The 17,650-nt window shown below is 37.3% G+C and overlaps 1 protein-coding gene across 1 annotated transcript in view; it reads right to left on the bottom strand.

Moving 5' to 3' along the window:
• SVEP1 (sushi, von Willebrand factor type A, EGF and pentraxin domain containing 1) overlaps positions 1-17,650 on the bottom strand; it is a 196,701-nt gene that overhangs the window by 122,954 nt on the left and 56,097 nt on the right. Inside the window, exons 4-5 of the mRNA XM_082469099.1 lie at positions 8,259-8,417; positions 7,250-7,429 (exon numbers count right to left, since the gene is read on the bottom strand). Of these exons, the coding sequence (XP_082325225.1) occupies positions 7,250-7,429; positions 8,259-8,417 (339 nt within the window). The remainder of the gene's footprint in view (positions 1-7,249; positions 7,430-8,258; positions 8,418-17,650) is intronic.

Below are 17,650 nucleotides of genomic sequence, written 5' to 3'. Positions count from 1 at the left end.
TAATTTTCCAGGGGAAGCTCTTTCGCCTGTTTCATGTCATGGGATTTGTGTGTGCTCCAACCTTGCTCAGGGGTAGAGCATGTGAGCCCAGATCATGTTCCCCTGGTCTGAGAAGTGACCAGGTTACAACTGGTGATATACTTCCTTTCTCTATTGACTTTGAAACCACCATGAAAAAGGAGCTAGAAGAGTATTTACTAAGCTCTGGAGGCTGGAAAGGGCCCTGTGCCTCAGCCAGCCTCAGCACCACCAGCAGCAGAAGTGCCATGGGTTGTCCAGAGAACTGAGAATCTACAAGAAGGTATTCGGACTGCTCCTGCAGGCTCCCAAATGACATCTGTGCTCTGAGTTCCGGCAAGAGTCTACCACCGCCTAGCCTACCCAAATCCCATAAAGTGCCTTACCGTCCAGCTCAGTCAATTCCATCAGGCCCTATATTCTCGTTCATGACAATCGCTTCATCTACCAGGGTCATCCCCACACAGTTCTGATGCAAATCTAACTCATGCACCTGCCCTCTGGAATACATGATCAATCTTCAATAAATCCCATCCTATCCTAAACTTCTCTTAAGAACTTTTCCTTACTTTCTCATCCTAGTAAAAAATCTTATTGTCTCTTATAGACAGGACCTGCTCTTATTGCCTTCCCAGATCATTCTCTTTCTTCTTCCTAAACACCTCCAGCTCCCTGTAGGGAGGAAAAACGTCCTTTCCCGCCCACCCCCCCACTCCCCAGTTGCCTGCTGACCTTTGGCTACTTCTCATTCTTTAATGATTTTATATTTCTCTCTCTCTCTCTCTTTCTCTCTCTGGCACGCACACACACACACACAAGCTGGTGATTTCATGATCTATGTAGACGGTCATTCCAATACCCTAGAGTCATATTCCTCACCTCTTCTTCACCAATAACCATATCCTTCACCTTATTTCAGCCTCCCCTCCACTGCCTTATCCTCTACACCTTGCCAGCACCAATCCAAGCACCCTCCTCTGACAACGACCTCCTATCTTCCTAGATTATTCCCTCAAGAGCTTCAACTCCATCAAATTCTATACCCTACTGGAGCCTCCAATCTATTATGTGTTCTTCTTTAGGTAAAATTATCTCTAAAGAGTTTATGCTCTTTCTACACTTCTTTTTCTCCAGTTCTAGCTTAGACCCACTCCAATCAGGATTTCAAATCAGGAGAAGGAGGAAGGACAGTAAAGGAGGAAAGAAAGGGGGAGAATAAGGAGAGGGGAGAAGAAAGGGAAGAGAAGGGGAGGAGAAAGGCAGGCGATAGAGAGGAAGAGGAGGGGAGGGGGAGACATGGAAGAGGATGGGGAAAGGAGAGTGCAGGGAAGGGAGAGGGAGAGGTGGGGGCTGCACAGAACCATGGCCGTGCACCCTTTCAGTCAGATGGGATGTACATCCTGGTCATAAACAGAGATACGGAGAGCACAAGAGAGTGGATTCTTGTTGAATATGCCAACAGATGGGCGCGGATACTCAATTTAATAGTTTACAGATATAATCCAATAAGCATCAGGCATTGTACAAAAAGCAAAAACAACCCCTGCCAAAGAACAAATCTCACTTTTCTCTCAGATAACACTCCTGCAACACTAAAGGCCACAAGACAACAGAGCAATCTCTAAATATTTTTGAACAAAATCATTTGGGACTCAAGAACTTTGTTGAGACTCTGGGTAAGATGTCTTTTTCCTTCTTTTATGCATTTGCCGATTTTTCATATGAAGCATGCAGTTACTTATGATGAAAGCTTAACTTTAAAATAATAGGAGAGGAAGTTGGGGTAAAATATTCAGTGCATATTCAACTGAAGTCGCGGTTTCACAGAATCTACTCTGAAGGAACCCATTCAAATTATATTAGTTGGCAGAACATAAATATTGGGTGCATGAAATATTCATTTAGGATTGATTACTCCTTAGAGAAAACTCAAGAATTAGATTAGAAGTTAAACCATAAGCCCTCGCCTTTCAATCACTGGGATAGTTTGGACCAAAGTCAACTATTAATGACAAATGAGTAGAATTATTTTGCCTTCCATGTTTTGATTTTTATTGAGTGTGTCCACCATGTAAGTAGAATCTTTACTGAGTGTATCCATCAAGGGTATAGAAATATTTTGCCTCCCATATTTTGACTTTTCTTGAGGGCACTCATCAGGCGTAGCACAATGCCAAGAGCCAGGTAGGATTAAAAGTGAATGAGACAAATTACTATGATCAAGATATAGAAAATCTAGAAAACCATATTAAACAACCGCTTTTGATCCAATAAACTGCTGAAATGACTCCAGCTTTCCAACTTCAGACGAAATGAACTTGCAGCATCTCTCAAGGGAACTGACAGTAAATTAGAGCTGGTGTTTCATACACATGTAAATTACATTGCTTCTCAAGTGTTGGTTTTAATAAACTTTCATTGCTCCTCAGGGAAAACAAAGCATATGTAATAATTCCTATTTAGTTCTTAAACATTTTATACTCCTTTTCAACCAAGAATGACCATTTTTATCATTTTTTGATAGGAACATGCTTATTTATGAGTTTCAACTTCAAAAATATTTTTATTTCAATAAGCTGAACAATTCTGCAATAAACGTTTGACTGACATTCATGTTAAAGCAATCCTTAAATATTTACTTAGTCTTTTTAGAAAACAGCAATTTAGTCTTTCAAGAGAAGGGTCTACTAGGTAGCAGACAATGTGAGAACTTGATCTGGTTCTCAATGGAAAGACTCAGATTTTTTTCTCAGATTTACACTTCCTGTCACTCTCCCAATTTTGACAGCTTCTATACTGAAAATAAAATAAATCTGATGTTAAATGTAGGGTTCTCACTGTTGCCTGAACGTTTTTCTCAGGAAAAATACTATCACAAAATTTACTTTACTTTCATGTTGTGGTTTAGCTAGTTATCACTGAGAAACCACAAAGGAATCCTTACTAGTTTAGAAAGGAATGTGTAATTCAGATAAAATTCAGAGTGTAAGTGTTTTAATGAAGAATGTATAGGAGGAATAAGAATCAAGCCTATTAGTTATTATTTAACACTACAAAACATTTAGGATGTAACATGGAATTTGTAAAAGGTTTTATATTTTACACTGGTCTTTCATTTCTGCCTCACTTTTAGAAAGATTTTCAAGAAAAAAATAAACTTATCCTCTGTCTTTATAATTAGATTTAAATTAGATCTGTAAAATGCTACTTTCTCCATACTACCCCTCCTGAAACAGAAATGAATTCCCACATAACTGCCATATTTCACCGAATCCCAGACACCCCAATTGTAAGGCACAACATTATTTTATAAGCTGCTAATAAAGAAACAATAATGTCTGTGAAAGGATTTAACGCCACGGTTGTTGAGGTACATCTCAGTTTTAGGATGTTAAGATGTGGGGAAAAAGTGTTTTTGAATTAAGGAATTATGGTATATGTTTCATAGAACAATACCTCAAGTACAGGCAGACCTCAGAGATATTGCAGGCTCAGTTCCAGACCACCAAATACAGTGACTATTGCAGTAAAGCAAGTCCCACGATTTTTTTGGTTTCCCAGTGCATACAAAAGTTATGTTTACACTATACTGTAGTCTATTAAATGTGCAAATTAGAATTATTCTAAAAGCCAATATACATCCATTACTTAAAAATCGTTTATTGCTGAAAAATGCTAACCATCATCTGACAACGTGGGGTTGCTATCAATACAAACCTTCAATTTGTAAAAACTGCAACGTCAGCAAAGCAAAATAAAGCAAAGCTCAGTAAAACGAAGTATGCCTGTAACCAAAACCATTCATGAGGAGCCAGAGGAAGAGCCTGACTTAGTACCTTCATTCAGGACAACTTTGTTCACTGGTAAGTTGGGGAGTAGTTTTTTCGGAGGTGAAATTCAAGGGAGCTTAGAAAAGTTCACATCCTGGAGCATTGCTCTTATTCTGATTAAAGTTATTTTACTTATATGGGGACATCAATGCAAATTGCGTAAAAGACAACAAGCCTGCTTTTTAAAAATGGGACTGCATAATGGGAAGTGACACAAGCAGACTGTCAGTGTATCTATTTGTCAATGTACTTATCCATATCATTTACCAGAAGTATAACCAAGGATTAGCTGGGGTGGGGGAAGATACATTCTGTGCTCATAATGAGCTCACAGACTAGCAGAGGTGATCGACAGGTTAATTAATTAAAGTAAGTACAGTGGTTTGTATTGTAACAAGTTGGTTAAGCTGGGAAACACTGTCAGAATCCCCTTATTGTGGGCCAGCTTAGGGTTGATCAAAAGAAGAACCTGCACTTGATTTTGGAAGGCGGAAGAGAGGCAGTGATCACTGCAGGCAGAATCAGTGATGGACAAATGCAGACATGCACAGTAGGTTCCAGCTTGTCTTTGGTCACCTCCACCCCACATCCCAATTGCTGACCCTGTTTGACCCAAAGTGGCCCCAAGCTCACTGTTGGGTTCTTGGCTGTAGGGCGTCAGGGCATGGTTACACAGAGATAAAGCTTCTCTTAGACTTCCCAACACACTTCTCCCTTGTGGTTCCACTTCAGCAGCTGGGTGGGCTTGCATTCTCAGACTGCACTGGTAGTAACTCCTCCGATGCTCCAGTTTCTCTCCTGGACCTTCCACTTCCCAGCTCCTTCCAAAATCGTGTACAGTCTGATTCTTAAAATAAGTTCCTTATCCCATAGCACAGATGGTGTATTTCCTGGGCTTCCCTGACTGACCCTGACACACAAAGCACAAGGGCTAGAATGAGGGCAGGACAGGGCACATACAGAGGTTAGGGGTCATCCCATCCCAGCTGAGAAGGTCAGCGACAGGGAGGGCTTACACACAGGGACCAAAGGAATGATTGGACAATCATGGCTGTTGAAACAACTTGCAAACGGATGGCTTCCTGAGAGGGCATGGCCATTTCTTAAGGCTTTAGTGTAGGATTCGAGGCTCAGGATGGAGACTGTAGAGGGTTAAAGAGGCAGGGGCCAGACCTTATCCTAAAGGGGTTGTCTGCCTGATTTTCTCACTCTTCTTTGGAAGGTCAGTAAGTGGAAAGTTAAAATGTCATGTTTTCTACCTTCCGCCATGAGGTATTTGGAAGAAGGAGTAGAGATTTTACAAAGAACTTAATAACTATGTAACTTTACAGGAATATTTCTAAGAGGTTCCCATGATCAACCTTTTCAGTAATAGGCTTTTTACCATTTGAGACTGTATGACTAAGAATGTCTTTGCTTTGCTTTCCTACATAAACAATAGCTTGCCGGAGTTTAGAAACCTAGGGTCTAATTCTTTTCTTTCAGAATTCAGGAAACATACTCTTATCTTCTAATATTTAGAATGGCTAATAACGGGCTCAAGGCGAGTCTGATTCCCTTTCCTTTATAGGTAATATTATTTCTAACTGTGAAACAGGCCCCATTTTCTAATTTTTCCAGGGCTTTCAGAAGTTTCAATAAGATTATTTCCAGACATGGATCTGTTTTCAATAATTTGTTTTCTGGCACTCAGTAAGTGATTTTAAGTTGACTATCAAAGATTTCAGTCATGTGTATTTTCCAGATTTCAGCTTGCGGTTATATTCTTTGATCTTCTATTAGTGCCTCTCCTCCACTCCATTCTCTCTCTGGATTCCTAATCTGTGAAGAGTCTATTTCCTGTGACTATTCTCGTGTCATTTTATTCTGTCATCTTTTTTCTAATCTTTCAAATGTTGCTCTACTTTCAGAAGGATTTCTTGCGTTGATTTTCTAACTTATTAATCTGGCTTTTGACTATGTCTGTTCATTGTGTCAGCAACCTTTTTCTTCTCCCTAAGATATCTTTCTCCTCTCAGATTTCTCCCATTTCTTGGAATCCTAATCTTGTTTTACCAATGTAATTGCCTTTGCATCTCAGTGATTCCATTTTTCTCCCCTCTTCTTTCAGGTCTCCTTTGTTCAATTTGCTGATTCCTTCTCTTTTTGTAAGTAGAGATAAGGGTCTGGACTGGGACCTGATTTAAGCAAATTCACATTCATAGATGAGTTCAGTATTGGTAGCCGATGAATACAAACAGTGAATGTCTCCTGGGGTTCACAAATGACCTTGAAGTTGTGAGTAGGTTGTCTTCCCTTATGGGTGTGGGAGCCAAGAGAAGACTAGAAGACAGAACTTCTTACCCTACTCCAGTGAGCTGGGTGATACAGGGTCTTGGAGCAGTCAAAGCCTCAGCAAAATGTATTGCCAAAGGATGCCTAGGGGATGTGTTGGGGGTAACGTTGCCAGATTTAGCATAAAAACAAACAAATGAGGATATCCAGTTAAATTTGAATTTCAGAAAAGCAACAAATAATTTTTTGTATAAGAAGGTCTCCAATCTTGTATGGGACTTACTTATATTGTACTAAAAAGTTATTTGTTGTTTATCTAAAATTTGAATCTAAACGGGTGTCCTGTATTTCATCTGGCAACCCGAGGTGAGGGGGGGAATACTGTATTCAGAAGCTTCATGGGCAGGGATTCTCAAGTCCTTTGGCTTGTTCCCCTCTCTTCTTAGAGAGCCTTCTCTTTCAACCCAATTTGTGAAACCCCAGGTAGTTGGCCATGCAGTGGTCGTAAGAAGTAGGAAAGTAGGTCTTGGAGACGGCAAGAGTGGAAGTGAATTAAGGTACTCTCAATTTTGCTTGTTGTTTCTCTGTATCTGATGTGGGAGCCTCAGGTTCTACCTATGGTACTGCCCCCTTTTCTGTTGGCCTGATGAGGCTCTTTGGGATCTCACTTTAGCAAACTCCCACTTTCTATTGGCATGCTGTCTACTCAAAGTGAAGGCTGGGGATGTATACATTGGCTAACTACTCTTGTCACAGGATACTGGTGTGGTCCTTGGAGTCCTACAATCAAAGTAGACATCAAAGCCGCACACTGACCATCCCCAAACTCTCCCTGGACCCTGTCTTTGCTGCTTGAAATCTGAGGTTTAAGGTAACCTGTCCATTTCTTTCCCAGGCAGGCTTTTCCTTTGCTTGTTCATAAAAGAAACACAAAGGGCATAGTTTATGATGATGTGGTCAACTGAACTTAGCAGTTCTGACTTCAAACCTCCTATAATTTTTTCTCTTTCTGTGGTCTATGGTCTATGAAATCAAAAGAAACAAAGAATCTACTAGTCCATTAGAGTTTAAGTTGAGGATGTCGAGCAAGACAATCAATAAACAATGTGAACTGGCAGTCTGCATACCTCTGCAGGAGCTCTCAGAACCGGACCACGAACCATCGGGCAGACACAGGAAGATGCTGCTTCCCACGAGGTCGAACCCGGGGTGACATCGGACCCCACAGGCTGCATTGAAGTGGCTGTTGCAAGTGTTCTGGATAAAGTAACCATTTTCAGGAGGCTTCAGGGCAGGGCAGCGGACAACTAATATTTACAGGGATAACAGTAAAAAGCAAAGTGAGTCTCTGTCCATAAAGCATCCTCCCCCCGCTTTTTCTTTTCTGGTCAAGAGGACATTGTATACACGGAGCTAAATTATCAACAGCATTCCCATTTACTGCATATGAATTCCTAAGTGCACATTTGGAAGAAGAACACTTCTGGCTCACGCTTATTAGGTATTTGCTTCCAGTTAAGTTTAAAAACAGACTAAATATTATGGTTTAAGCTTAGAAATTTTAAAATCTTGGTATCTATGTGGATACGAAATTTTCTAGTTCTTGACCCTCATATGTCATTAGCTATTTTCCTTCTCAGTTAGAGTAGCATAAAATAAAGAACAAATAAGTCCAGCAAAGCACGTCTGCCACAAATCCCAAGAGCCACAGCTTTGGCTAATTAAATATTTTTAATTTTTGATATGAATAATATCAAAGTACTTTACTTATAAAAATATTTTCTTTAAATGGACTTAAACATCACCAGAGCCCAAACTAGCTCATTTTTTATTCAAATTTGCTGTTAAATTTGTGACTTCTCTCTCTTAGATTCATTTTAGATCTTTTCCGATACTAAAGCTGTTTTCATAGTCACATTACTTGTGGAGTCTCAGATATCCTTTCTCTGGAGCGAGATATGGATATATTCAGTGATAAGGAATGCTAGATAATAAAAACAAAGAACTCCCCCCAAATAAGATTAGAGGAAGGAATATTAAAGACCATGCCCAATTAATTGGATGAAAACACCGGCAATACTTCCCTAAAAGAGATCAGCTTTTATATTTCCTATCTGCCAGTGGTGGGATCCTTACCTTTGCAGGTCTGGCCAGATGCCCGGTACCCCTCCTTGCAGACACAGTCTTCAGGGGAAGTACTTCCAGGTGGAGAAGTGTGATTTTCATCAGGACATGGAAGGCAAGTGCTGATTCCTCCTGGTGAACCTTCTGGTTTGTATGTCCCGGATGGGCAAGCTGTGGGTAAGCCAGGAAAGCCCATTTTATGTGGGGTACACCAATGGACAGTTAACAACATTTTGGAAACTGATTATGGGGGAAAATCCCAAACAATAGCTTTTCATAGAAATAATCGTATAATTCAAGCAAGGAGAGAAACCAAGATTTTTTTAAAAGAGTGATATAGTTGGCTATTTGCAGGTAATGAAGTGGCCTCTTTGATGTCCCACAATTAGTTACAATCACAACACATCATGGCATGATATTGCTGGGCTTATTTGTGGGAAAATTCAAAACAGCAATGTACGTAAAGGGACTAAAAGGAATCAATGATATTCAACGTGTAAAAAAATCTTGCTAAAGACAGTATACCCCATATTCCATCAACCCCCCCCCAACCTGTGCAGCTGCACCTCCCCCACTGTGTCCCCAACACTCACTCCCAGCAGAATAGAATAACTGTAGATATGCAAAAAGCACTGGGCCCCTTGTTTCGGTTCAAAGCACTGGACAAAGGGTGAGGAGAAAGTAAAGGGCTTGAGGGAAATGATCCTACTGATGGGAAATAAGCCTTTTGAAGAAAAAAGAATCACAGACCCTGCTTTTCTCAGGCTCAAGGAAAAAAAAAAAAAAAAAGATGAAAAGCAGGACCTGATTGACCTTGTTTCTTATCTTCTCTCTGCACTGACAATGCGGCTTTGAATCTGTATTTACTCTCCCTGGAGTTACACATCTGTAAAGTAACTCACAATTAAGAATTCAATAACAGAGAAATTGTGGAATAAAGAGACTTGCAATGCTTAATAAAGCCAAATAAATGTAGTGTAGTCAAGTATGCATTAGATTATTTAAAAAAATAGTAGCAACCAAGTAATGTGCACTTATGTGGTGATATTTGATATAAATTATCTCCTTTAATCCTCACAGTATTAATAAGTAGTATTAATAATTACTAATATTTTTATTAATAAGTACATTACTTTTATTAGTATTGTGTCCATTTTAAAGAGAGAATGGAGGCTTAGAGTAATTTGATGATTTGACTAAAGTTACTCAGTTAACAGGTGATAGTGCTAGGAGATTTTTTTAGCATTTAACATTGGTTTATTACATTTTTATGCTGAAATTCAAAATCACATTTATCTTGTCTGTAATTAGTAAGTCAAATATTTTTAAATGGTAGTACACTCCTTTCTTCTTCCTATTGTCATTTGTTTAAGGCCTGTTTCTAGGTAGACAAGCTCTGGCTTGTTTATCTTTTTTAAAGACTTTTTTTTAGGTTTACAACAAAATTGAGATGAAGATTAGAGCTGGAATTTTAAAGCAGATATTTACATAGCATTCACTATGTCCCAGGGACTGTTCTACATATTTTATAAATATTATCTGTTTATCCATTTAAGAACCTATGAAGTAACAAATATTATTAATCTCATTTTACAGATGAGAAAACTAAGGCACTAAGAGGTTAACTAACTTGCCAAAGTTACACAGTAAGTGACAAAGCTGGGGTCTGAACCAAGAGAATTGGGATCCAGAGGCCATGTTCTTTACCACTACAGGTTCTATGTCTCAAACCCAGGTCTCCTGGATGCAAAAGTCCTTGTTTTAACAACTAAAATATGCTAAAAACAGAAGAAATCATTATTGAGAGAGAAGACTCATAATATAATGTAATTTTTAGAAAAAAATCATGCTTCTAACATTCTTGATTATATTTAAAAACAGAAGAGAACATTTTCCCATGTATATAGTAGAAAGTTCCAGAATTGATAAAGCTGTAGCTATTTAAGAATGAGAGAAACATTTGTAGGAAAGTTATAATGATGTGTGACTTATGAAAAATACTTCAGCAGAAAAAAAGGGAACATTACTTCAAAGCACCATAGCATTAAATATTGAATTATTATTGAATTATTCATATTTCTGAATATTCCTTTTTTATAAAAAGTTCCGTAAATATTGGCACAGATCTTCAAGAAGATGCAAGACAACACTGTATCCTTTGAACAGAAGGCAGCAGCTATAGGAGAAAATGATTAAGATAAACACACAAACGGAAAAGAAAACATAAACTGTAACAGCAAGATTAAAGCTGTTGTTGGAGGCAGTAAAAAGAAGCCAGAAAATTCCAGAACAACACAAGTAAAAGCTGTGATATTAATGCAAGAAAATATTCCTTACTTGAAGTTTCAGGGCAATAAAAACTCATCAAGTTCCCAGCAAAATAAATAAAAAGTGATTAACACCCAAAACAAAGGAAAAGTATGACAAGTGTCTAGGAAAGAAAAACAGAATAAATGGGAAAATCAAATTGACATTTCATTTCTCCTGTGCAGAAACAAACGCCATGAAAAAAGAATGAAATAAGACACACAGCTATGTGGAAAAAATATTATGAACCCAAAACTCTATATCTGGGCAAGCTACTGGTAAATACGAGGGAAGAGAAAGACATTTGAGAATGTGCATGACTTCTGGAAATCAAGATGTATTTCACTGATTGAAAAGAAATCAACATAAAGAACTCAAGTATGAGGAAAAAAACTGGTATTCAATAAATTGCTTGAGATTAAGAAAGTAGTGGAACATACCATATATTGCTAAATATCTTGCTAAAATAATTGTAAAAATTATTAAATAGCAAATAAAGCCCCTCCTTAAAAAGAAAGACATGATCTAAGGGGAAAATATAATAATCTTTACATATTATAAAGAAAAAACGTTTAAAGTCTGAGTGAAATGGGGGATGGTTGGGAAGAGGAAAAGATAAAGCTCTCATTTCCTTTCATACATATCAATATGAAAAAACTGAAAGAAAAACATAGGTTCAAATTTGTACACAAAAAATTCACATAACTATGAATAGAAAAAGAATGCATAACCTCCAAGTCAGTGGAAGAGAAAAAAACCCAAATAACAAAGGTAGAAAAACATAGCTACTAAACAACCAATGGATCACTGAAGAAATCCAAGAGGAAATCAAAAAATACCTAGAGACAAATGAAAACAAAATCACAATGATCCAAAACCTATGGGATGCAGCAAAAGCAGTTCAAAGAGGCAAGTCCATAGCAATACAATCTTACCTCAGGAAACAAGAAAATCACAAATAAACAACCTAAACTTACACCTAAAGCAACTAGAGAAAGAAGAACAAACAAAACCCAAAGTTAGCAGAAGGAAAGAAATCATAAAGATGAGATCAGAAACAAATGAAAAAGAAATGAAGGAACCAATAGCAAAGATCAATAAAACTAAAAGCTGGTTCTTTGAGAAGATAAACAAAATAGATAAACCTTTAGCAAGACTCATCAAGAAAAAAAAAAGGAGAGAGCTCAAATCAATAAAATTAGGAATGAAAAAGGAGAAGTTACAATGGACAACACAGAAATACAAAGGATCATAAGAGACTACTACAAGCAACTGTATGCCAATAAAATGGACAACTTAGAAGAAATGGACAAATTCTTAGAAATGTACAATCTCCCAAGACTGAACCAGGAAGCAACAGAAAATATGAATAGACCAACCACAAGTACTGAAATTGAAACCGTGATTAAGAAACTCCCAACAAGCAAAAGTCTAGGACCAGATGGCTTCACAGGTGAATTCTATCAAACATTTAGAGAAGAGTTAACACCTATCCTTCTGAAACTATTCCAAAAAACTGCAGAGGAAGGAACACTCCTGAACTCATTCTATGAGGCCACCATCACCCTGATACCAAAACTAGACAAAGATACCACAAAAAAGAAAATTATAGGCCAATATCACTGATGAATGTAGATGCCAAAACCCTCAATGAAATACCAGCAATCCAAATCCAACAATACATTAAAAGGATCATACACCATGAGCGAGTGGGATTTATCCCAGGGATGCAAGGATTTTTCAATATCCGCAAATCAAACAATGTGCTATACCACATCAACAAATTGAAAAAAAAAAACCGTATGATCATCTCAACAGATGCAGAAAAAGCTTTTGACAAAATTCAACAGCAATTTATGATAAAAACTCTCCAGAAAATGGGCACAGAGGGAACATACCTCAACATAATAAAGGCCATATATGACAAACCTACAGCTAACATCATACTCAGTGGTGAAAAGCTGAAAGCATTTCCTCTAAGATCAGGAACAAGACAAGGATGTCCACTCTCACCACTTTTATTCAACATAGTTTTGGAAGCCCTAGGCATGGCAATCAGAGAAGAAAAAGAAATAAAAGGAATCCAAATTGGAAAAGAAGACATAAAACTGTCACTGTTTGCAGACGACATGATACTATACATAGAAAATCCTAAAAGTGCTACCAGAAAATTACTAGAGCTCATCAATGAATTTGGTAAAGTTGCAGGATACAAAATTAATATACAGAAATCTGTTGCATTTCTATACACTAACAACAAAAGATCAGAAAGAGAAATTTTTTTAAAAATCCTATTTACCATTGCATCAAAAACAATAAAATACCTAGGATAAACCTACCTAAGGAGATAAAAGACTTATACTCTGAAAACTATACGATGCTGATGAAAGAAACTGAAGATGACACAAACAGATGGAAACATATACCATGTTCCTGGATTGGAAGAATCAATATTGTTAAAATGACTATACTACCCAAGGCAATCTACAGATTCAATGCAATCCCTATCAAATTACCAATGGCATTTTTCACAGAACTAGATCCAAAAATCTTAAAATTTGTATAGAGACACAAAAGACCCCAAATAGCCAAAGCAATCTTGACAAAGAAAAACAGAGCTGGAGGAATCAGGCTCCCTGACTTCAGATTATACTACAAAGCCACAGTCATCAAAACAGCATGGTACTGGCACAAAAACAGAAATATAGACCAATGGAACAGGACAGAAAGCCAGAAATAAACCCACGCACCTATGGTCATTTAATCTACGACAAAGGAGGCAAGACTACAATGGAGAAAAGACAGTCTCTTCAATAAACGGTGCTGGGAAAACTGAACAGCTACATGTAAAAAAACAAAACTAGAACATTCTTTAACACTATACATAAAAATAAACTCAAAAGCCCTAAATGTAAGACCAGATAGTATAAAACTCTTAGAGAAAAACACAGGCAGAACACTATTTGACATAAATCACAGCAATATCTTTTTCGATCTGTCTCCCAGAGTAACGGAAGTAAAAACAAAAATAAACAAATGGGACCAAATTAAACTTGAAAGCTTTTGCACAGCAAAGGAAACCACAACAAAACAAAAAGACAACCCACAGAACGGAAGAAAGTATTCGCAAATGATGTGACTGACAAGGGATTAGTCTCCAAAATTTACAAACAGCTCAAGTGGCTCAATATCCAAAAAACAAACAACCCAATCAAAAAATGGTCAGAAGACCTAAATAGACATTTGTCCTAAGAAGACATACAGATGGCCAAGAGGGACAAGAAAAGATGCTCAACATCACTAATTATTAGAGAAATGCAAATCAAAACTACAACGAGATTACCTCACACCAGTCAGAATGGCCATCATCAAATGGACAGTGAATGCTGGAGAGGGTGTGGAGAAAAGGGAACCCTCCTACACTGTTGGTGGGAATGTAAATTGGTACAGCCACTATGGAGAACAGTATGGCGGTTTCTTAAAAAACTAAAAACAGAGTTACCATATGATCCAGCAATCCCACTCCTGGGCATTTATCTGGAGAAAAACATGGTTCGAAAGGATACATGCACCCCAATGTTCACTGCAGCACTGTTTACAATAGCCAAGACATGGATGCAACCTAAATGTCCATCAACAGATGAATGGATAAAGAAGACGTGGTACATATGTACAATGGAATATTACTCAGCCATTAAAAAGAATGAAATAATGCCATTTATAGCAACATGGATGGACCTGGAGATTATCATACTAAGTGAAATAAGTCAGACAGAGAAAGACAAATATCATATGATATCGCTTATATGCAGAATCTAAAAAAAATGATACAAATGAACTTATTTACATAACAGAAACAGACTCACAGACTTAGAGAATGAACTTATGGTTACCGGGGGGAAAGGTAGGGGGAAGGGATAGACTGGGAGTTTGGGACTGACATGTACACACTGCTATATTTAAAATAGATAACCAACAAGGACCTACCGTAAAAAAAAGAAAGTTAAAAATTTTTAAAAATTAAAAAAAGAAAAACAGAACAAGAAGATAAATAGCAGAAAGAACTTATAACAAAATGTCCTTAACTAAGGTAATGGAAATAAAACCAAATATATCAGTTATCATCAATAATAGTAATGGGTTAATTTAACCCTGCTGATAAGATATAAACTTAAAAACAAGCCAGAGATACAGGTTAAAGATAGCTGGATGTAAAAATATATGTTAAATATTTCAAAAAATTTTCAGGAAGCAAACAAATTACTACCTTAAGGAGAAATAAAAGCTTAACACATAAAGAGCATTTTCTAATACATGAAAAAGATAGGAATACTTCAATAGAAAAGTTGACAAAGAACAAAAGCTGGAAATTTACTAAAGAAGAAATGAAAATGACCTATAATCGTAGGATACACTGTCTAACCTCACTTATAATGAAAAATGCAAATTGATGACTACTTTTTACTTTGGAAAAATTTTTAATGAATGTTAGTACCCATTGCTGGCAGGCATGTGGGCAAACAGGCTCTCTCCCACTCTGTAGGGCAACCTGAGGGTAGACACCAAAAGCCTCAAGTAGAGCTTTCCTTTTGATATAGCATTTCATTTCTAATAATTTGTCCAAGTGAAAGGAAACATTTTTTACCTACACATATAAGTATGTATAATTATTGTCTGTCATTACACAGCACTGGAAACCAAGACAAATGTCAAGAGATGGGGGGTTTGTTAAATTCTTATGACAAATCCATCAAACGGTATACTAGCCATAAAAATGGAATTCTTGACATGGAAGGTCAATCAAATTGTGTAGTTGAGTGTAAAAAAAAAGCATGTTTCAAACACCATATGTATTGTATGATCTTCTGGCTAATGAATGCATAAAATTCTATAATGTTATGAATACATGGCATATATTCATGGTAGAATTATGAGGCTTCCAAGTTTGTTTATTTTTGCTGATTTACATTTTGTTTTGTTATACTGAATAGGTATTGTGCAAAAACATTAAAAGTAAATAAAAATTATACATAAAAGAAAGTCATTGTCTCAAATGCTGTATTTCATTTCACAGTTATTGGTTCTCTGACTTCAGAGATCACTTTGATTCCTACTTCTCCCTCCATCTCCTTCAATATCCAAATTGAAATCATGTTGTTTGGGTTTTACTCCTTAAAAACCCTCTGCATTTCACCTATCCCTCCATCTGCATCGCTCTTATCTTAGACAGGAACTCATTACCTCTCTTCCAGGTTTTTACAGAGTCCTTTCACTGGTTCCCTCAACCTTCATCTCTACTCTTTAATCCATCTTAGATGTTGCTGTCTGAACATCTTTCTAAAATATAAATGTGATCAAAGCACTTTCTCCCAAAAACTGCAACAACAGGATGAGGCCCCCTGTCTTTACTCTGATCTATTGGGTTGGCCAAAAAGTTCTTTTGGGTTTCTCTGTAATTCTTTGATCCATCTATAACTTTCCTGCCTGTCTGCTACAATGAACCAGTGAACTCCATATCCTGATCAGAAGCTGCTTCAGAATCAAGCACAGACTAGTTTTGCACCACACCTCCCCCACCTCAGTTTACTGGACTTGGGAGTTTGATCAATTTACTTAATTTTTCTGAGACTTTGTTTCTTCGCGTGTAATATTAGTAGTACTTACCTTATAAATTTGTTGTTAGGATTAATTGAAATAATGTGAGTAAAGCAACAATGCCGGGCATGTAGTTGGCATTCAGTAAATGTTAGAATAATGTCCCCAACTCTTAATTTTCTCAACTATAAAAGAGACAGTTATACTTCTTTTATAGCTTGTTGTGCCCAGTAGATGCTTTGGAGCTTGGTAAATATTATCTCCCTCTCTTTCCCTTTCCTATCTTCCACTTAGCTTCTGCCTTGGCATATGCTTTCCTTTCTCTAAATGAACCTCCAGTATCCTTCAAGACTAACTTGTTCTTCAAAGCTTCTCTAACTTTTTCAGACAGATACTGTTAACTTCATTTCTGTGCCCCAGAGCACGTTACCCCCACCTCTGCTCTGGCACATATCACACTGTGTGTAACATACGCACTTGTCTCTTTCTCTCCATGGGGAACACACTCTTGTAAGTTCAGGGAGTCTTCCAGTCATCTGACCCAGCCATTGCCCATCCCATTGCCCGAACCAGCAGTCACTCAGTCAAAGGAGGGCAGGAGAAAACAAGCTCTATTGGAAGTGGAGGATGGGTTAGTGTGGAGGAAGGACCAAAGTCAGAGGGACTAACAACAGGGCAGAGTGAAAGGACGTTAGACTAGGAGTCAAGACAACTGAGTTGCTATCTTGGCTGCTCCACTAACAAGCTACGGGGTCACTGGCAAGTGATTTTTTTTTTAATTTTCCTACAAAATACAGAGGTTACATTTAATGATAGCTATGACCTTTCCAATGCTAACATTTGATGATTCTATAAATAGAATAATACTAAAAAGTTAAATAAACTTTTCATATGAACAGTCAGATTTTATCTACAGATTTTATAATTTATTTTAAAAAAATTACATAAAGAGGAGCTAATCTTACACCATTACTCTCCAAAACCTTTTGAGTAATCAAGAATTTACAACATTGGAGAACAGTGTTTTGGATAAAAATATCCAAAACTACATTTGGAAATGTATTGTGAAATTCATAATGGTAATGGAAAACAGACTTCAGGAGAACTATTTAAAGGCATTGCACAACTCTAGTGGGAGAGGTGTAATCAACTTCTTCGATTCCCAAGGGGGAAAATTCCTCATCTAAAACCAAGCAAAAGTTGAAAAGATGAAATTAACTGTGGTTTGAAAAAGTTCCACAAGTGATGGTAAAGGGCTAGGGTATAATTTTTTTCTTTATCATATGAAATGATTCCCTTCCTGGAAATGTACCAAATAATGTTTCTTAATTGCTCTTCTTGTTGTTGTTAAAATAAGCACTTTCTCTTTTCAGAAACATCTTAGCAGTTATCAGCTACTATTATTGGAACTGTGATTCTTGAAATTATCATGTGCTAACATTAGATTTTTCTTCAACTGCCAACACAATTTTTTGACTCAAGTAAATAAAAATATCAACCAG

The sequence above is a fragment of the Balaenoptera physalus genome (genome assembly GCF_965194825.1).
Source record: "Balaenoptera physalus genome assembly, chromosome: 7".
Taxonomy (NCBI): domain Eukaryota; kingdom Metazoa; phylum Chordata; class Mammalia; order Artiodactyla; family Balaenopteridae; genus Balaenoptera; species Balaenoptera physalus.
The sequence above is the reverse complement of the archived record's forward strand: the minus strand, read 5'-3'. Positions and strand labels throughout refer to the sequence as shown.